At 42.1% G+C, this 22,167-nt stretch overlaps 1 protein-coding gene across 1 annotated transcript in view; it reads right to left on the minus strand.

Moving 5' to 3' along the window:
• LOC128666974 (kunitz-type protease inhibitor 2) overlaps positions 1–22,167 on the minus strand; it is a 62,613-nt gene that overhangs the window by 6,990 nt on the left and 33,456 nt on the right. The window contains exons 5-7 of the mRNA XM_053721815.1: positions 21,569–21,730; positions 8,006–8,062; positions 1,977–2,147 (exon numbers count right to left, since the gene is read on the minus strand). Coding sequence (XP_053577790.1) covers positions 1,977–2,147; positions 8,006–8,062; positions 21,569–21,730 — 390 coding nt within the window. The remainder of the gene's footprint in view (positions 1–1,976; positions 2,148–8,005; positions 8,063–21,568; positions 21,731–22,167) is intronic.

Here is a 22,167-nt window from a genome sequence, read left to right on the forward strand (position 1 = left end):
AGCAAGGGTAGAAATAGCCCCATCAACTTTAGGGATTTTGTCCCAAAATTCTAATCTGTCAGGCGGAACAGGATATAATTGCTTAAAACGTTTAGAAGGAGTAAATGAATTACCCAATCTATCCCATTCCTTAGCAATTACTGCAGAAATAGCATTAGGAACAGGAAAGACTTCTGGAATAACCGCAGGAGCTTTAAAAACCTTATCCAAACGTATAGAATTAGTATCAAGAGGACTAGAATCCTCTATTTCTAAAGCAATTAGTACTTCTTTAAGTAAAGAGCGAATAAATTCCATCTTAAATAAATATGAAGATTTATCAGCATCAATCTCTGAGACAGAATCCTCTGAACCAGAAGAGACCAAAGAATCAGAATGATGGTGTTCATTTAAAAATTCATCTGAAGAGAGAGAAGATTTAAAAGACTTTTTACGTTTACTAGAAGGAGAAATAACAGACAAAGCCTTCTTTATGGATTCAGAAACAAAATCTCTTATGTTATCAGGAACATTCTGCACCTTAGATGTTGAGGGAACTGCAACAGGCAATGGTACATCACTAAAGGAAATATTATCTGCATTAACAAGTTTGTCATGACATTTAATACAAACAACAGCTGGAGGAATAGCTACCAAAAGTTTACAGCAGATACACTTAGCTTTGGTAGATCCAGCAGGCAGAGGTTTTCCTGTAGTATCTTCTGGCTCAGATGCAACGTGAGACATCTTGCAATATGTAAGAGAAAAAACAACATATAAAGCAAAATAGATCAAATTCCTTATAAGACAGTTTCAGGAATGGGAAAAAAATGCCAAACATCAAGCTTCTAGCAACCAGAAGCAAATGAAAAATGAGACTGAAATAATGTGGAGACAAAAGCGACGCCCATATTTTTTGGCGCCAAATAAGACGCCCACATTATTTGGCGCCTAAATGCTTTTGGCGCCAAAAATGACGCCACATCCGGAACGCCGACATTTTTGGCGCAAAATAACGTCAAAAAAATGACGCAACTTCCGGCGACACGTATGACGCCGGAAACGGAAATGAATTTTTGCGCCAAAAAAGTCCGCGCCAAGAATGACGCAATAAAATGAAGCATTTTCAGCCCCCGCGAGCCTAACAGCCCACAGGGAAAAAAGTCAAATTTTTGAGGTAAGAAAAATATGATAATTAAAGCATAATCCCAAATATGAAACTGACTGTCTGGAAATAAGGAAAGTTGAACATTCTGAGTCAAGGCAAATAAATGTTTGAATACATATATTTAGAACTTTATAAATAAAGTGCCCAACCATAGCTTAGAGTGTCACAGAAAATAAGACTTACTTACCCCAGGACACTCATCTACATGTTTGTAGAAAGCCAAACCAGTACTGAAACGAGAATCAGTAGAGGAAATGGTAAATATAAGAGTATATCGTCGATCTGAAAAGGGAGGTAAGAGATGAATCTCTACGACCGATAACAGAGAACCTTATGAAATAGACCCCGTAGAAGGAGATCACTGCATTCAATAGGCAATACTCTCCTCACATCCCTCTGACATTCACTGCACGCTGAGAGGAAAACCGGGCTCCAACTTGCTGCGGAGCGCATATCAACGTAGAATCTAGCACAAACTTACTTCACCACCTCCCTTGGAGGCAAAGTTTGTAAAACTGATTTGTGGGTGTGGTGAGGGGTGTATTTATAGGCATTTTAAGGTTTGGGAAACTTTGCCCCTCCTGGTAGGAATGTATATCCCATACGTCACTAGCTCATGGACTCTTGTTAATTACATGAAAGAAAAATCCTTTAAGACCAGCAATGTAGAGGGTATGTCATGGTTGTTAAGGGGTTAAAGCAACTGAGATAAAATAGCTCCTCCCATCACATAAAACCAGATATCATCACTGCATATACATAATAAACTTTACTATAGAAAAACACACAATAATATACAATATATATATATATATTTACAGTCTCGTACCTGAGCGGCCTACACAGTTGTTAACGCATTCATCCTCGCTTTTGTAGTTGTTCTTGTTTCCAGAACATCCGCCATACGTAAACTTTTTGCATTCATGTGATGTTGTATCGAAGTACCAGCGAGTAAAGGCTGCACGGCATGGACCGGTATAACTTGGTGGAGTGCAATACTCTGCAGGAGTTAAGCAAATTCCAAAGTGGTATTAGATTAAGAGGGTGGTAGAGTGCACGTCACATACAAGATAGGTAGAAGGTGATCAGTCAAAAGTATCTTATGAAATGAGGTTTTAAAAAGGACATGAACGTAAAGTTTCTAGGATGTAAATTATGTAAGATTTCAATTCACTTACATTATTCAAATTTGAAACCTACCTCAAGATTAGAGCCAACTTTAACCCATTGCCGATTGGTGGATACATTTAGACACCAATCGGAAAGTGCATTGCTGTTCCTAAACATAACTAGGTATGCACTTCAAAAGGATACCAAAAAAATATTAGATAGTGGGGTAAATTAGAAAGTTGCTCATAGAATTAAAAAGGGACATAAAAACCAGACATTTTTCTTTCATGATTTAGATCGAACATACTATTTTAAACAACTTTCCATTTTAATTTGGTTATCAAATTTACATCATTCTCTTGGTACCTTTTGTTGAGAAGCAGCAATGTACTACTGGAAGCTAGCTGAGAACAGTTGAGTCAATGACAAAAGGCATATAGGTGTAGCCAACAATCGGGTGCTCGCTCCTAGGAGCACAGCTGCTCATGAGTCTACCTAGGTATTGTTTTAAACAAAGGATACCAAGAGAACAAAGCTAATTAGATAATTTAATTAAATTGGAACCGTTTAAAAAAAAAATAAAAAAATTATGCTTACCTGATAAATGTATTTCTTTCCGGACATGGAGAGCCCACGACATCATTCCAATTACTAGTGGGATATTCAACTCCTGGCTAGCAGGAGGAGGCAAAGAACACCCCATAACCTCCCTTACCCATAATCCCCAGTCATTCAGCCGAAGGAAAACGGAAAAAGAAGAAACACAAGAGTGAAAAGGTGCCTCAGGTTTACTCAAAAAACTGCCGAATTATAATTAAAAAGGCTGGGTCGTGGACTCTCCATGTCCGGAAATAAATACATTTATCATCAGGTAAGCATACATTTTGTTTTCTTTCCTATGACATGGAGAGTCCACAACGTCATTCCAATTACTAGTGGGAACCAATACCCAAGCTAGAGGACACGGAATGAACAGGGAGGGAGAAAAAAGGCAGGAGGACCTAAACAGAAGGCACCACCACTTGAACCTTTCTCCCAAAAGAAGTCTCAGCCGAGGCAAAAGTATCAAAGTTGTAGAATTTGGAAAAAAAAAAAAGTATGCAGATAGGACCATGTGGCCGCCTTGCAAATCTGTTCCACAGAAGCTTACATTTTTGAAAGCCCAAGAGGAGACAGCCCTAGTGGAATGAGACGTAATTCTCTCAGGAGGCTGCTGTCCAGCAGTCTCAGAAGCCAAACGAATCATACTTCTTAACCAGAGGGAAAGAGTAGTAGAAGTGGCCTTCTGACCTATATACGCTTTCCAGAGAAAACAACAAAAAGGGCAGAAGATTGCCTAAAATCTTTAGTAGCTTGAAGGTAAAAAAAAACCCTTTATAGAGCATGCACAACATCCAAATTATGCAAGAGACGTTCCTTATGAGAAGGAGGATTAGGACAAAAAGGAACCACAAATTCCTGATTAATGTTTTCGATCCGACACAATCTTAGGGCGAAAACCCAATTTAGTACGAAGGACCGACTTTTCTGCATAAAAAAAATAAAGGTACAGGGAAATCACACTGCAGCGCTGAAAGCTCAGAAACTCTGCGAGAGGAAGAAATAGCAAGAAGAAACAAAACTTTCCAAGATAACAAATTAATATCAACAACATGTATCGGCTTAAACAGAGTCTGCTGCAAAACTTTAAGAACAAGATTGAGGTTCCAAGGAGGAGCAACAGGTTTAAACACAGGCCTGATTCTGACCAGGGCCTGAACAAAAACTTGAACATCTGGCAATTCTGCCAGAATGTAGTGTAAAAGAATAGACAGTGCAGAAAACTGACCCTTAAGGGTACTGACTGACAAACCTTTCCTCAGGCCATCCTGAAGAAAATAAACACGGGGAATCCTCACCCGGCTCCAGGAGAAAGCCTTAGATTCGCATCCAATAAAGAAATTTACGCCATACCTTATGGAAATCTAGCGAGTAACAGGTTTGCGAGCCCGCTTCAGAAAAACCACGTCCAGACAGAAACTAGGTGTTCAATCTGCAAGCAGCCAGCTTCAGAGAATCCAGGTTTGGATAGAGGAATGGACCCTGAATTAGAAGGTCCTTCCTTAGAGGTAACCCCCAAGGGGGTAGAGAAGACATCCATACCAGATCTGCGAACCAGATCCTGCAAGGCCATGCAGGAGCCATTATAATTACTGATGCTCTCTCCAGTTTGATACAATCAGACTCTCATGGAAGGAGAGCAAACTGAGGAAACAGGTATGCCAGAGAGAAGATCAAAGAAACCGCTAGAGCATCTATCATAGCGGCTTGAGGAGCTCTTGACCTTGAACCGAACTTTGGCGTTTTGACGAAACGCCAACTCTGGAACTCCCCGGATGAAAAGTCTGTCTGTTAGGAAAAGCCACCTCCCAATTGTCAACTCCTGGAATGTGGATGGCAGATAGACAGACAATCGAGAGCTTCCAACCACTGCAGAATGTGAGTCACCTCCTTCATAGCCAAGGAACTCATCAGAGTTCCTCCCTGGTGGTTGATATACCACTTAGGAGATGTTGTCCGATTGGAATCGGATAAACTAAAGATAGAGGCCAAGCTACCAAGAGATTGAAGATTGTGCTCAACTCCAAGATGTTTATGGGGAGAAAAGACTAGAGTCCACAGGCCCTGAGCTCTAGAGAGCCCCAAACTGCTCCCCAGTCTAACAGGCTGGCGTTCGTAGTCACAATCACCAAGGAAGGTCTCAGGAAGCAAGTCCCGAGCCAGATCTTCCTGAGAAATTCACCACGAGAGAGAGAGAGAGAGAGACTCTCTTGTTAGGGGATTCAGATCTATCCTCTGCTATAAACCTGAATGGTCTCCGTTCCACCGACTGAGCATGCATAGTTGCAGAGGTCACCGATGGAACCGAGCAAAAGGAATGATGTTCATAAAAGCAACCATCAGACCAATCACCTCCAAAGCATTGAGCCACTGATGGACAAATATCAGACTGGAGATAAAAGGCAGATACATTTTCATGGACAGGGAATCTATGATTATCCCCAAGAAACACACTCTTGTAGTTGGAACAAGGGAACTCTTTTCCAGATTAACTTTCCATCGGTGGGAATGTAGAAAAGACAACATCTCTGTATGAGATCTTTCGAGATGAAAAAGAGGACGCCTGAACCAAGATGTCGTCTATGTAAGGCGCCATCACAATTCCCTGGGATCTGATCACTGCCAAAGAGCCTCCAGAACCTTTGAGAATATTCTAGGAGCTGTGGCAAGACCAAACAGAAGTGCAACAACCTGAAAATGCTTGTCCAGAAAGGAAAACCTTAGAAAACTGATAATGATCCCAGTGAAAGGAAACATGTAGAGACTGGTCCTTCAGGTCTATGGTCGTTATGAACTGACCTTCTAGAATGGGATGGAAAATTCTCTCCTTTTTCGGAACCACAAGAGATTTGAATAGAAACCTTGTCCCTGTTCCTCTACAGGAACTGGAACAATTACTCCCAGGGAGGATAGGTCCTATACGCAGTATAAGGTGGCCTCATTCTTTACTTAGTTTGAAGATAGAATAAATCTGCCCCAGGGGAGACGAGACTTAAATCCCAATTTGTACCCGCGTACCCTGGAAGCCTGCCCCCCCCCCCCCCAACTAGATCCAAGACTTAATTGGGGGCAAACCCTACATGCTAATTTTAGAATCAGCAGAAAGCTACTTGGCTTGATTTCCCCTATTCCAAGGTTGACTGGACCTCCATGAGGTCCTGGATAGCTCCGGCTTGGAAGAAGAGGAGGAAGGCTACAATCCTTTGAAGACACAAAAGGAAAAGAAAATTAACATTCTGACAACCCTTAGGTCTATTCTTCTAGTCCTGATTGTAGGAAAGATCCCTTTCCATCCATAATCTCAGAAAATAGGTCAGCCAGACCAGGAGCAAATAAAGTCTAAGGTAAAGACCGAATATTGGATTTGAATGCAACCTCTGCAGACCAAAATATGAACCACAGAGCTCCAACCTAGAACAGCAAGGCTAAAAATCTTGGTTCCAGTCTAATCACTTGTATGCTGGCATCACAGATAAGAAAGAATTAGCTGGCTATAGAAATTTGATCCTATCCTGGATCTCCTCTAAAGTCTCTTCAGAAATCAGATCAGACAGAGTATCACACCAATAAGATGCTGCAGCCACAACCGTAGCAATACTCACAACTGGTTGACATTGTAACTCCAGATGAATGTACATCTTGATATCCGAGAAAGAAGCGTTATCCTCAATAGGGATAGAAGTATGCCATATAGTCACAGAGTCAGCAATAGGAAACATTTTGTTGAAAACGGGTGATGGGGAAAAAAGTCCCTGGCTTTTCCCATTCCTGAGCTATCCTCTACAGAAGAGGGTTGACTAAATAGTCTCTTCCATCCAACTCTGTTAAGCTTGTTAGATTTTTTAGGATTCACAGCCGCAGAAGCGTCAGAATCCTCCAAGACAGTTGTCACAGCAGAAGCAAAAGTAAAAAATGTATGGCACCTTCTGATTTGTGCAGCAAACTTAAATAAACAAATAAGTTGCTTAACACAAACCCTTAGCCATATACCAGCCTCAATAAAATAAGGTAAATAATATTAACCCCTTCACTCCTTGTACCGCGATGCAATTAGTGCCTGCATAAATGCCCTACATAAAGGGATATTAAGTCCCAAAATAACAACCGAGAATTAACTCTTCAAGTGCTGCCCTTCAAACCTAGAAGGAAATAGCACTTACCTGTGGTCACACTGCTGGGCAGGAACAGTTTCTAGGTGTGTCAGAATCATCCACATTTGACAGAGACCTATAGAAAAAGAAAGAACCGAGTAACCAACCCTGGCTTTTTATAATAGGGGTAGCAATAATGTTAGAAGTAAAGCAAAGAAAACCTTGCCGCCTTCTAACCGCTAAAAGCCACCATTACTCTTACTAAAGAGATTGACATTGACACAGTGTAGCACCTAATCCTTGCTTGCAGGGAAAAGTATCCATAAAAGTATTCAATATCTTCAGACACCAACTTCACACATCCTCCATTGACAAAGGCAAATAGAATGACTAGGAATTATGGGTAAGGGAAGTTACACTTAACAGCTTTGCTGGGGTGCTCTTTGCCTCCTCCTGCTGGCCAGGAGTTTAATATCCCACTAGTAATTGGAATGACGTTGTGGACTCTTCATGTCACAGGGAAGAAATTGCATGCTCTATCTAAACAATAACGTTTAAACAATCTATACAATTTCACGTTTACTTTACTGTCCCTTTTAGGGCAATTTTCAAGGCAATACAAACGGCGACAAAGGACCAAAGCCAAAAGGGGGCTCAGGCAATTATCTGCTGATTAATAAGAGCTCATATATGGCCAGCCAAGAAATGGGGGGGGGGGGGGCAGTAATAAGGGAAATTCTAATACAAAAATAACATGCTCTAATTTGCTAAATATTGGGCAATTAGCTATCGAGACAGACCCTAGATCAGGGGTCGACAAATCTGTTCAAAATTTAGGGGCTAGTAAGAATATTTAGAAGCCAGACAGTAATATTTGTATATAGATATATGGAGCATAACTCAAAAAGTTAGGAGCCAGGGGTAAAATTCTAGGAGCCAGTGGCTTCCTGGGTTTGTTTAGCCCTGCCCTAGATAAAGATTAGACAGAGATACAATGATAATTAGAAAGAGAATATATAGCATGGTATGGTTTGAACATTATCCTTGTTATACCAACCTATAAAGCTGCCGACCTTGGGAGAATGAACTTTTTCTGGTTCTGGTTTAGTGGGAACTAAAAGGAAAGAAAAATAAATCAATAAATCTGTACATTACAAAACTGGTCTTTTAGATATTTCAGAGAGTCAGCAGTGGCTTATATCAGTGTTACTCAACCGTGGTCCTCAAAAAAACCCTAACAAGCCAGAATTTCATTATAGCTGAACCAGTGCACAGGTAAAGTAATCAGCTGATAAGTAACCATGGTTTCTAACCTGCTCTCATCCATAAGCTGATTATTTCACCTGTGCACTAGTCCAGCTATAATGAAAACCTGGCCTGTTGGGGGGTACTTGAGGGCCGTGGTTGAGAAACAATGGCTTATATTACACAATACACACCACTGTCCGTTCTCTTAACTTGAATACTGGTGCATTGGCCCTCACAGCATATACATGTATGCCACATTAAAAAAAAAAAAAACCACACACACAAAAAAACTAACACGGAATAAACTTTTCTTAGAAGCATTTTGGCTAATGGAAGTATACCGTTAAAAAATGCTTCCATTTAAAATTGAAATTCACATTTCAGTTTGACCTTTTTAGCCATTAAATTACTATAATTAAAGCGATGGCTAACTTTACCCTCTCAATAAAACTGATCCAGAATTAAAGAGATATTTCAGATGGAGTTTAATTCATCAGTTGTAATGAAGATACGTTGTAACTTACTTTTTAATGTAGCACTGAAATTCTAATACCCACCCACTTCAAACCTTTTTTCTTTTTTTAAATGTGCTGGCGGTTTTTACTGTTCGCCAATCAGTGCTCTTGCCATACGGCACTCACACTTTTTTTTGGCAAACAGTAAAAAAAAAACCAAAAAAAAAAAAAACCAGAGTACAAACACAAAAATTTGTTTTGAAGTAGGTGGATGGAGCGATGGGTATCAATTTCAGAGCTACATTAAAAAGGTTACATCCTGTCTTCATTACAACTGAAGAGAAAAAAAAAAAAAAAAAAACACACACACACTTGCCTAGGGCAGAAGTATTTCTTGGGGGAGGAACAGCAAATCGCATTCTTTCATGGTACCTTGTCTCTCCCATGATGCTGGCATTAACACCTTAACCAGCAACAATACGCAGAAAAGACTGCACTGGTCGTTAAGCCCTTAAAAACATAATTTATGCTTACCTGATAAATTCCTTTCTTCTGTAGTGTGATCAGTCCACGGGTCATCATTACTTCTGGGATATTACTCCTCCCCAACAGGAAGTGCAAGAGGATTCACCCAGCAGAGCTGCATATAGCTCCTCCCCTCTACGTCACTCCCAGTCATTCGACCAAGGACCAACGAGAAAGGAAAAGCCAAGGGTGAAGTGGTGACTGGAGTATAAATTAAAAAATATTTACCTGCCTTAAAAACAGGGCGGGCCGTGGACTGATCACACTACAGAAGAAAGGAATTTATCAGGTAAGCATAAATTATGTTTTCTTCTGTTAAGTGTGATCAGTCCACGGGTCATCATTACTTCTGGGATACCAATACCAAAGCAAAAGTACACGGATGACGGGAGGGATAGGCAGGCTCTTTATACAGAAGGAACCACTGCCTGAAGAACCTTTCTCCCAAAAATAGCCTCCGATGAAGCAAAAGTGTCAAATTTGTAAAATTTGGAAAAAGTATGAAGCGAAGACCAAGTTGCAGCCTTGCAAATCTGTTCAACAGAGGCCTCATTCTTGAAGGCCCAAGTGGAAGCCACAGCTCTAGTAGAATGAGCTGTAATTCTTTCAGGAGGCTGCTGTCCAGCAGTCTCATAAGCTAAACGAATTATGCTACGAAGCCAAAAAGAAAGAGGTAGCGGAAGCTTTTTGACCTCTCCTCTGCCCAGAGTAAATGACAAACAGAGAAGACGTTTGTCGAAATTCCTTAGTTGCCTGTAAGTAAAATTTTAGAGCACGGACTACATCCAGGTTGTGCAGTAGACGTTCCTTCTTTGAAGAAGGATTTGGGCATAAAGAAGGAACAACAATCTCTTGATTGATATTCCTGTTAGTAACTACCTTAGGTAAGAACCCAGGTTTAGTACGCAGGACTACCTTATCCGAATGAAAAATCAAATAAGGAGAATCACAATGTAAGGCTGATAATTCAGAGACTCTTCGAGCCGAGGAAATAGCCATTAAAAACAGAACTTTCCAAGATAACAACTTTATATCAATGGAATGAAGGGGTTCAAACGGAACGCCCTGAAAAACATTAAGAACAAGGTTTAGACTCCATGGTGGAGCAACAGTTTTAAACACAGGCTTAATCCTGGTCAAAGCCTGACAAAAAGCCTGGACGTCAGGAACTTCTGACAGACGTTTGTGTAACAGAATGGACAGAGCTGAGATCTGTCCCTTTAATGAACTAGCAGATAAACCCTTTTCTAAACCTTCTTGTAGAAAAGACAATATCCTAGGAATCCTAACCTTACTCCAAGAGTAACCTTTGGATTCACACCAATATAGGTATTTACGCCATATCTTATGGTAAATCTTTCTGGTAACAGGTTTCCTAGCCTGTATTAAGGTATCAATAACTGACTCAGAAAACCCACGTCTTGATAAAAACATAATTTATGCTTACCTGATAAATTTATTTCTCTTGTAGTGTATCCAGTCCACGGATCATCCATTACTTATGGGATATTAACTCCTCCCCAACAGGAAGTGCAAGAGGATTCACCCAGCAGAGCTGCTATATAGCTCCTCCCCTAACTGCCATTACCAGTCATTCGACCGAAAACATGCAGAGAAAGGAAAACCATAGGGTGCAGTGGTGACAGTAGTTTAATGGAAAAATTACCTGCCTTAAAGTGACAGGGCGGGCCGTGGACTGGATACACTACAAGAGAAATAAATTTATCAGGTAAGCATAAATTATGTTTTCTCTTGTTAAGTGTATCCAGTCCACGGATCATCCATTACTTATGGGATACCAATACCAAAGCTAAAGTACACGGATGACGGGAGGGACAGGCAGGCTCTTTATACGGAAGGAACCACTGCCTGAAGAACCTTTCTCCCAAAAACAGCCTCCGAAGAAGCAAAAGTGTCAAATTTGTAAAATTTGGAAAAAGTATGAAGAGAAGACCAAGTTGCAGCCTTGCAAATCTGTTCAACAGAAGCCTCATTCTTAAAGGCCCAAGTGGAAGCCACAGCTCTAGTAGAATGTGCTGTAATTCTTTCAGGAGGCTGCTGTCCAGCAGTCTCATAGGCTAACCGTATTATGCTACGAAGCCAAAAGGAGAGAGAGGTAGCCGAAGCTTTTTGACCTCTCCTCTGACCAGAATAAACGACAAACAGGGAAGACGTTTGTCGAAAATCCTTAGTTGCCTGTAGATAAAATTTCAGGGCACGGACTACATCTAGATTGTGTAGCAGACGTTCCTTTTTCGAAGAAGGATTAGGACACAAAGATGGAACCACAATCTCTTGATTGATATTCCTGTTAGTGACCACCTTAGGTAGGAACCCAGGTTTAGTACGCAGAACTACCTTGTCTGAATGAAAAATCAGATAAGGAGAATCACAATGTAAGGCAGATAACTCAGAGACTCTTCGAGCCGAGGAAATCGCCATTAAAAACAGAACTTTCCAAGATAACAACTTGATATCAATGGAATGAAGGGGTTCAAACGGAACCCCCTGTAAAACATTAAGAACTAAGTTCAAACTCCATGGTGGAGCAACAGTTTTAAACACAGGCTTGATCCTAGCTAAAGCCTGACAAAAAGCTTGAACGTCCGGAACTTCTGACAGACGTTTGTGTAAAAGAATGGACAGAGCTGAAATCTGTCCCTTTAAGGAACTAGCGGATAAACCCTTTTCTAAACCTTCTTGTAGAAAAGACAATATCCTCGGAATCCTAACCTTACTCCATGAGTAACTCTTGGATTCGCACCAATATAAGTATTTGCGCCATATCTTATGGTAAATCTTTCTGGTAACAGGCTTCCTAGCCTGTATTAAGGTATCAATAACTGACTCAGAAAAACCACGTTTTGATAAAATCAAGCGTTCAATTTCCAAGCAGTCAGCTTCAGAGAAATTAGATTTTGATGTTTGAAGGGACCCTGGATCAGAAGGTCCTGTTTCAGAGGTAGCGACCAAGGTGGACAGGATGACATGTCCACTAGATCTGCATACCAAGTCCTGCGTGGCCATGCAGGTGCTATTAGAATCACTGATGCTCTCTCCTGTTTGATTCTGGCAATCAATCGAGGAAGCATCGGGAAGGGTGGAAACACATAAGCCATCCCGAAGGTCCAAGGTGCTGTCAAAGCATCTATCAGAACCGCTCCCGGATCCCTGGATCTGGACCCGTAACGAGGAAGCTTGGCGTTCTGTCGAGATGCCATGAGATCTATCTCTGGTTTGCCCCAACGTCGAAGTATTTGGGCAAAGACCTCCGGATGAAGTTCCCACTCCCCCGGATGAAAAGTCTGACGACTTAAGAAATCCGCCTCCCAGTTCTCCACTCCCGGGATGTGGATTGCTGACAGGTGGCAAGAGTGAGACTCTGCCCAGCGAATTATCTTTGATACTTCCATCATTGCTAGGGAGCTTCTTGTCCCTCCCTGATGGTTGATGTAAGCTACAGTCGTGATGTTGTCCGACAAACCTGATGAACCCCCGAGTTGTTAACTGGGGCCAAGCCAGAAGGGCATTGAGAACTGCTCTCAATTCCAGAATGTTTATTGGTAGGAGACTCTCCTCCTGATTCCATTGTCCCTGAGCCTTCAGAGAATTCCAGACAGCGCCCCAACCTAGTAGGCTGGCGTCTGTTACAATTGTCCAGTCCGGCCTGCTGAATGGCATCACCCTGGACAGATGTGGCGAGAAAGCCACCATAGAAGAGAATTTCTGGTCTCTTGATCCAGATTCAGAGTAGGGGACAAGTCTGAGTAATCCCCATTCCACTGACTTAGCATGCACAATTGCAGCGGTCTGAGATGTAGGCGTGCAAAGGGTACTATGTCCATTGCTGCTACCATTAAGCCGATCACCTCCATGCATTGAGCTACTGACGGGTGTTGAATGGAATGAAGGACACGGCATGCATTTTGAAGCTTTGTTAACCTGTCTTCTGTCAGGTAAATCTTCATTTCTACAGAATCTATAAGAGTCCCCAAGAAGGGAACTCTTGTGAGTGGAAAGAGAGAACTCTTCTTTTCGTTCACCTTCCATCCATGCGACCTTAGAAATGCCAGTACTAACTCTGTATGAGACTTGGCAGTTTGAAAGCTTGAAGCTTGTATCAGAATGTCGTCTAGGTACGGAGCTACCGCAATTCCTCGCGGTCTTAGTACCACCAGAAGAGCACCCAGAACCTTTGTGAATGGAAGAGCTACAAACTGGTAATGCCTGTCTAGAAAGGCAAACCTTAGATACCGGTAATGATCTTTGTGAATCGGTATGTGAAGGTAAGCATCCTTTAAATCCACTGTGGTCATGGGTAAAATTGTCCGAATAGTTTCCATTTTGAACGATGGAACTCTTAGGAATTTGTTTAGGATCTTTAAATCCAAGATTGGCCTGAAAGTTCCCTCTTTTTTGGGAACCACAAACAGATTTGAGTAAAACCCTTGTCCTTGTTCCGACTGCGGAACCGGATGGATCACTCCCATTAATAAAAGATCTTGTATGCAGCGTAGAAACGCCTCTTTCTTTATTTGGTTTGTTGACAACCTTGACAGATGAAATCTCCCTCTTGGGGGAGAGAATTTGAAGTCTAGAAGGTATCCCTGAGATATGATCTCTAACGCCCAGGGATCCTGGACATCTCTTGCCCAAGCCTGGGCGAAGAGAGAAAGTCTGCCCCCCACTAGATCCGTTCCCGGATCGGGGGCCCTCGATACATGCTGTCTTAGGGGCAGCAGCAGGTTTCCTGGCCTGCTTGCCCTTGTTCCAGGACTGGTTAGGTCTCCAGCCTTGTCTGTAGCGAGCAACAGCTCCTTCCTGTTTTGGTGCAGAGGAAGTTGATGCTGCTCCTGCTTTGAAATTACGAAAGGAACGAAATTTAGACTGTCTAGCCTTAGGTTTGGCTCTGTCTTGAGGCAGGGCATGGCCTTTACCTCCTGTAATGTCAGCGATAATTTCTTTCAACCCGGGCCCGAATAAGGTCTGCCCTTTGAAAGGTATATTAAGCAATTTAGATTTAGAAGTAACGTCAGCTGACCAGGATTTTAGCCACAGTGCTCTGCGTGCCTGAATGGCGAATCCGGAATTCTTAGCCGTAAGTTTAGTTAAATGTACTACGGCATCTGAAATAAATGAGTTAGCTAACTTAAGGGCTTTAAGCTTGTGTGTAATCTCATCTAATGGAGCTGATTCAAGTGTCTCTTCCAGAGACTCAAACCAAAATGCTGCTGCAGCCGTGACAGGCGCAATGCATGCAAGAGGTTGCAATATAAAACCTTGTTGAACAAACATTTTCTTAAGGTAACCCTCTAACTTTTTATCCATTGGATCTGAAAAGGCACAGCTATCCTCCACCGGGATAGTGGTACGCTTAGCTAAAGTAGAAACTGCTCCCTCCACCTTAGGGACCGTTTGCCATAAGTCCCGTGTGGTGGCGTCTATTGGAAACATCTTTCTAAATATCGGAGGGGGTGAGAACGGCACACCGGGTCTATCCCACTCCTTAGTAACAATTTCAGTAAGTCTCTTAGGTATAGGAAAAACGTCAGTACTCGCCGGTACCGCAAAATATTTATCCAACCTACACATTTTCTCTGGTATTGCAACTGTGTTACAATCATTCAGAGCCGCTAACACCTCCCCTAGTAATACACGGAGGTTTTCCAGCTTAAATTTAAAATTTGAAATATCTGAATCCAGTTTGTTTGGATCAGAACCGTCACCCGCAGAATGAAGCTCTCCGTCCTCATGTTCTGCAAATTGTGACGCAGTGTCTGACATGGCCCTAATATTATCAGCGCACTCTGTTCTCACCCAGAGTGATCACGCTTACCTCTTAGTTCTGGTAATTTAGCCAAAACTTCAGTCATAACAGTAGCCATATCCTGTAATGTGATTTGTAATGGCCGCCCAGATGTACTCGGCGCTACAATATCACGCACCTCCCGAGCGGGAGATGCAGGTACTGACACGTGAGGCGAGTTAGTCGGCATAACTCTCCCCTCGTTGTTTGGTGAAATATGTTCAATTTGTACAGATTGACTTTTATTTAAAGTAGCATCAATACAGTTAGTACATAAATTTCTATTGGGCTCCACTTTGGCTTTAGCACATATAGCACAGATATCTTCCTCTGAATCAGACATGTTTAACACACTAGCAAATAAACTAGCAACTTGGAAATACTTTTCAAGTAATTTACTATAATATGAAAACGTACTGTGCCTATAAGAAGCACAGAAAAAGTTATGACAGTTGAAAATTAATAAACTGAAAAGTTATAGCATCAAATCTTTGTAAAAAACACAATTTTAGCAAAGGATTGCTCCCATTAGCAAAGGATAACTAACCCTCATAGCAGAAAAAAATTAAAAAAAAAATACAGAAATAAACGTTTTTTTATCACAGTCAACTACAATCTCACAGCTCTGCTGTGAGTGATTACCTCACTCAAAACAAGTTTTGAAGACCCCTGAGTTCTGAACCGGATCATGCAGGGAAGACAATAAACTTCTGATGCGTAGCAAAAGCACCTCTCCCCCTCACACATAACAGTGAGAGAGATCAGTAAACTGTCATAAATTAAATAAAACGACTGCCAAGTGGAAAAAAATAGTGCCCAAAACATTTTTTCACCCAGTACCTCAGAAAATTAAACGATTTTACATGCCAGCAAAAAACGTTTAACATTAATAAATTGAGTTTTATTAAAAAGCCTGTTGCTAGTCCCTGCAAATTAGGCTAAAGTTTTATGCATACAGTATAATTCCAGTGAAGTGCCATTCCCCAGAATACTGAAGTGTAAAATATACATACATGACAGCCTGATACCAGTTGCTGCTACTGCATTTAAGGCTGAGTTTACATTATATCGGTATGGCAGAATTTTCTCATCAATTCCATTGTCAGAAAATAATAAGCTGCTACATACCTCTTTGCAGATTAATCTGCCCGCTGTCCCCTGATCTGAAGTTTACCTCTCCTCAGATGGCCGAGAAACAGCAATATGATCTTAACTACTCCGGCTAAAATCATAGAAAAACTCAGGTAGATTCTTCTTCAAATTCTACCAGAGAAGGAATAACACACTCCGGTGCTATTATAAAATAACAAACTTTTGATTGAAGGTATGAAACTAAGTATAATCACCACAGTCCTCTCACACATCCTATCTATTCGTTGGGTGCAAGAGAATGACTGGTAATGGCAGTTAGGGGAGGAGCTATATAGCAGCTCTGCTGGGTGAATCCTCTTGCACTTCCTGTTGGGGAGGAGTTAATATCCCATAAGTAATGGATGATCCGTGGACTGGATACACTTAACAAGAGAAATCAAGCGTTCAATTTCCAAGCAGTCAGCTTCAGAGAAGTTAGATTTTGATGTTTGAAGGGACCCTGTATCAGAAGGTCCTGTTTCAGAGGTAGAGACCAAGGTGGACAGGATGACATGTCCACCAGGTCTGCATACCAAGTCCTGCGTGGCCACGCAGGTGCTATTAGAATCACTGATGCTCTCTCTTGTTTGATTCTGGCAATCAATCGCGGAAGCAACGGGAAGGGTGGAAACACGTAAGCCATCCTGAAGTCCCAAGGTGCTGTCAGAGCATCTATCAGGACTGCTCCTGGATCCCTGGATCTGGACCCGTAACGAGGAAGCTTGGCGTTCTGTCGAGACGCCATGAGATCTATCTCTGGTTTGCCCCAACGTCGAAGTATTTGGGCAAAGACCTCCGGATGAAGTTCCCACTCCCCCGGATGAAAAGTCTGACGACTTAAGAAATCCGCCTCCCAGTTCTCCACTCCCGGGATGTGGATTGCTGACAGGTGGCAAGAGTGAGAGACTGCCCAGAGAATTATCTTTGATACTTCCATCATAGCTAGGGAGCTTCTTGTCCCTCCCTGATGGTTGATGTAAGCTACAGTCGTGATGTTGTCCGACTGAAACCTGATGAACCCCCGAGTTGTCAACTGGGGCCAAGCCAGGAGGGCATTGAGAACTGCTCTCAATTCCAGAATGTTTATTGGCAGGAGACTCTCCTCCTGACTCCATTGTCCCTGAGCCTTCAGAGAATTCCAGACGGCACCCCAACCTAGAAGGCTGGCGTCTGTTGTTACAATTGTCCAGTCTGGTCTGCTGAATGGCATCCCCCTGGACAGATGTGGCCGAGAAAGCCACCATAGAAGAGAATTTCTGGTCTCTTGATCCAGATTCAGAGAAGGGGATAAGTCTGAGTAATCCCCATTCCACTGACTTAGCATGCACAGTTGCAGTGGTCTGAGGTGTAAGCGTGCAAAGGGTACTATGTCCATTGCCGCTACCATTAAGCCGATTCCCTCCATGCATTGAGCCACTGACGGGTGTTGAATGGAATGAAGGGTGCGGCAAGCACTTTGAAGTCTTGTTAGCCTGTCCTCTGTCAGGTAAATCTTCATTTCTACAGAATCTATAAGAGTCCCCAGGAAGGGAACTCTTGTGAGTGGAACGAGTGAACTTTTCTTTTCGTTCACCTTCCATCCATGTGAACTTAGAAATGCCAGCACTAACTCTGTATGAGACTTGGCAGTTTGAAAGCTTGAAGCTTGTATCAGAATGTCGTCTAGGTATGGAGCTACCGAGATTCCCCGCGGTCTTAGTACCGCCAGAAGAGCACCCAGAACCTTTGTGAAGATTCTTGGAGCTGTAGCCAATCCGAATGGAAGAGCCACAAACTGGTAATGCCTGTCTAGGAAGGCAAACCTTAGGTACCGATAATGATCTTTGTGAATCGGTATGTGAAGGTAAGTATCTTTTAAATCTACAGTGGTCATGTACTGACCCTCTTGGATCATAGGTAAAATTGTCCGAATAGTCTCCATCTTGAACTATGGAACTCTTAGGAATTTGTTTAGGATCTTTAAGTCCAGGATTGGTCTGAAAGTTCCCTCTTTTTTGGGAACCACAAACAGATTTGAGTAAAACCCCTGTCCCTGTTCCGATCGTGGAACTGGATGGATTACTCCCATTAACAAGAGCTCTTGTACGCAGCGTAGAAACGCCTCTTTCTTTGTCTGGATTGTTGACAATCTTGACAGATGAAATCTCTCTCTTGGAGGAGAGTATTTGAAGTCCAGAAGGTATCCCTGAGATATTATCTCTAGCGCCCAGGGATCCTGAACATCTCTTGCCCAAGCCTGGGCGAAGAGAGAAAGTCTGCCCCCCACTAGATCCGATCCCGGATCGGGGGCCCTCAATTAATGCTGTCTTAGGGGCAGCAGCAGGTTTCCTAGTCTGCTTGCCCTTGTTCCAGGACTGGTTAGGTTTCCAGCCTTGTCTGTAGCGAGCAACAGCTCCTTCCTGTTTTGGTGCAGAGGAAGTTGATGCTGCTCCAGCTTTGAAATTACGAAAGGAACGAAAATTAGACTGTCTAGTCTTGGCTTTGTCCTGAGGCAGGGCATGGCCTTTACCTCCTGTAATGTCAGCGATAATCTCTTTCAACCCGGGCCCGAATAAGGTCTGCCCTTTGAAAGGTATATTAAGCAATTTAGACTTAGAAGTAACATCAGCTGACCAGGATTTTAGCCACAGCGCCCTGCGTGCCTGAATGGCGAATCCTGAATTCTTCGCCGTAAGTTTAGTAAGATGTACTACGGCCTCCGAAATGAATGAATTAGCTAGTTTAAGGACTCTAAGCCTGTCCGTAATGTCGTCCAGAGTAGCTGAACCAATGTTCTCTTCCAGAGACTCAATCCAGAATGCCGCTGCAGCCGTGATCGGCGCAATGCATGCAAGGGGTTGCAATATAAAACCTTGTTGAACAAACATTTTCTTAAGGTAACCCTCTAACTTTTTATCCATTGGATCTGAAAAAGCACAGCTATCCTCCACCGGGATAGTGGTACGCTTAGCTAAGGTAGAAACTGCTCCCTCCACCTTAGGGACCGTTTGCCATAAGTCCCTTGTGGTGGCGTCTATTGGAAACATTTTTCTAAATATCGGAGGGGGTGAGAACGGCACACCGGGTCTATCCCACTCCTTAGTAACAATTTCAGTAAGTCTCTTAGGTATAGGAAAAACCTCAGTACTCGTCGGTACCGCAAAATATTTATCCAACCTACACATTTTCTCTGGTATTGCAACTGTGTTACAATCATTCAGAGCCGCTAACACCTCCCCTAGTAATACACGGAGGTTTTCCAGTTTAAATTTAAAATTTGAAATATCTGAATCCAGTCTGTTTGGATCAGAACCGTCACCCACAGAATGAAGTTCTCCGTCCTCATGTTCTGCCACCTGTGACGCAGTGTCTGACATGGCCCTAATATTATCAGCGCACTCTGTTCTCACCCCAGAGTGATCACGCTTACCTCTTAGTTCTGGTAATTTAGCCAAAACCTCAGTCATAACAGTAGCCATATCCTGTAATGTGATTTGTAATGGCCGCCCAGATGTACTCGGCGCTACAATATCACGCACCTCCCTCTGAGCGGGAGATGTAGGTACTGACACGTGAGGCGAGTTAGTCGGCATAACTCTCCCCTCGTTGTTTGGTGAAATTTGTTCAATTTGTACAGATTGACTTTTATTTAAAGTAGCATCAATACAGTTAGTACATAAATTTCTATTGGGCTCCACTTTGGCATTGCAACAAATGACACAGGTATCATCCTCTGAATCAGACATGTTTAACACACTAGCAAATAAACTTGCAACTTGGAAATACAATTCAATTAGAATAATATTAAAACGTACTGTGCCTTTAAGAAGCACAGAAGATCTATGACAGTTGAAAATTAATAAATTGAAACTGTTATAGCCTCAATCCTTGTAAACAACACAACTTTAGCAAAGGTTTAATCCCATTAGCAAAGATAACAAATTCTGAAAGCAGGAAACAAATTACAGAATAAACGTTTTTTATCTCAGTCAAACTATAATTCTCACAGCTCTGCTGAGAGAAATTACCTCCCTCAAAATAAGTTTTGAAGACCCCTGAGCTCTGTAGAGATGAACCGGATCATGCAGGGAATACAATGAGTTGCTGACTGAAATATTTGATGCAGTAAAAGCGCCAAAAAAACGGCCCCTCCCCCTCACACACAGCAGTGAGGGAGAACAGAAACTGTCAGAAAAACAGATTAAGCAACTGCCAAGTGGAAAAATAGTGCCCAAACATTTATTCACTCAGTACCTCAGTAAATGAAAACGATTTTACATTCCAGCAAAAACGTTAAACATAATCTCTAGTTATTAAACAGCTTTATGTATTTCTTACAGTGTAATTCTAGTGAAGTACCATTCCCCAGAATACTGAAGTGTAAAGTATACATACATGACATTATATCGGTATGGCAGGATTTTCTCATCAATTCCATTGTCAGAAAATAAAAACTGCTACATACCTCTATGCAGATTCATCTGCCCGCTGTCCCCTGATCTGAAGTTTACCTCTCCTCAGATGGCCGAGAAACAGCAATATGATCTTAACTACTCCGGCTAAAATCATAACAAAAACTCTGGTAGATTCTTCTTCAAACTCTGCCAGAGAGATAATAACACACTCCGGTGCTATTTTAAAATAACAAACTTTTGATTGAAGATATACAACTAAGTATAATCACCATAGTCCTCTCACACATCCTATCTAGTCGTTGGGTGCAAGAGAATGACTGGGAGTGACGTAGAGGGGAGGAGCTATATGCAGCTCTGCTGGGTGAATCCTCTTGCACTTCCTGTTGGGGAGGAGTAATATCCCAGAAGTAATGATGACCCGTGGACTGATCACACTTAACAGAAGAAAAGACTGCTATCCTGACCCTCTCTCTGCCGCAATCTCGCTAAAAGTAATGAAATCACACTATTTCTGCATGCCCCACTCTGCAGAGGTACCAAAGCAGAGGGGGGCACACTATTTCCCTCTCTGCATCGGGCAGCGGTGGCACCGATCGTTGGTGGCATGGGAGGGTGGGTGGGAGAGCGTGGGACCACTACACTACAGAAAGAAAAGAAGAAAAAAAATGTTCAGAGCGGCAGGGAGGGGGAAGGAGAGGGGTCCGAGAGGGTAGGGAAAGGTTCTTGGAGGGAGACGTGGGTAAATGAGGGAGAGGGAGTTAGACACATTTTGGCCCGTGTACACAGGCTTTAAGACTAGTGGAGATATAAATGGTTTAGAATTGGTCTAAACTTGACTCAGAGAGGGGGATAATCACTTTTGAATGGTTTTCTCTGTGTGTGGCTGGAATGAGTAATTAATTAACTGATCCGCATGATTGAGAAGCATGTATGGAGGCAAATATGGGGAGTCGTGGGGCAGATTTCTCAGTTCTTAGGGCAGCAAAAAACGAACAAAAAAAAAAAACACCTGGTGTCAGAGACCACAGTGTTACTTTTAGGGGCTGTCGGCTTTTACTCACCAAGGCATCTTCCTAAGCACTCATTCTCACTTTTGTGATTATTTTTTGTGCCATCGCATCCACCGTACACAAACTGTTTGCAGGTTTTAGATGTTTCATCAAAATACCAGCGTTTGAAGGAGGCTCTGCAGTTACCGGTCACACCATGGCCGGTGCAAGCTTCTACAAAGAGAAATGTCCGTTACCGCTTCCTGCTTCACAATTGTTAGTAATTTGCAAGCCTCTCTGGCAGCCAAAGGGTTACAAAACATTTTTCCAGCAATCAAGGGGACAATAAATAATAAAATACATAGCTTGAGAAAGCATCTTATAGTTTTTTTTATATTTTTTTCATATGATTGGGAGTTGGGGGGGGGGGGACAATTTTTTTTTTTTTTTTAAAAAGGGACAGTGCACTGTAAAATGTTCTCCCCTTTAATTTGTTCTCAATTATCCATTTTACCTGCTCGAGTGTAAAATTATAACAAAATTGATTTTTACCTTTATTTTGGCATTTGAAATAGCTAATTTTGTCTGCAGTATCTCCACCTACACTGCAAATGCCAATACTTAAAAGGGACAGTCTACTTCTAAATTATTTTTTAATAAGATTGCTAATC

Source organism: Bombina bombina, chromosome 7, assembly GCF_027579735.1.
Source record: "Bombina bombina isolate aBomBom1 chromosome 7, aBomBom1.pri, whole genome shotgun sequence".
Taxonomy (NCBI): Eukaryota; Metazoa; Chordata; class Amphibia; order Anura; family Bombinatoridae; genus Bombina; species Bombina bombina.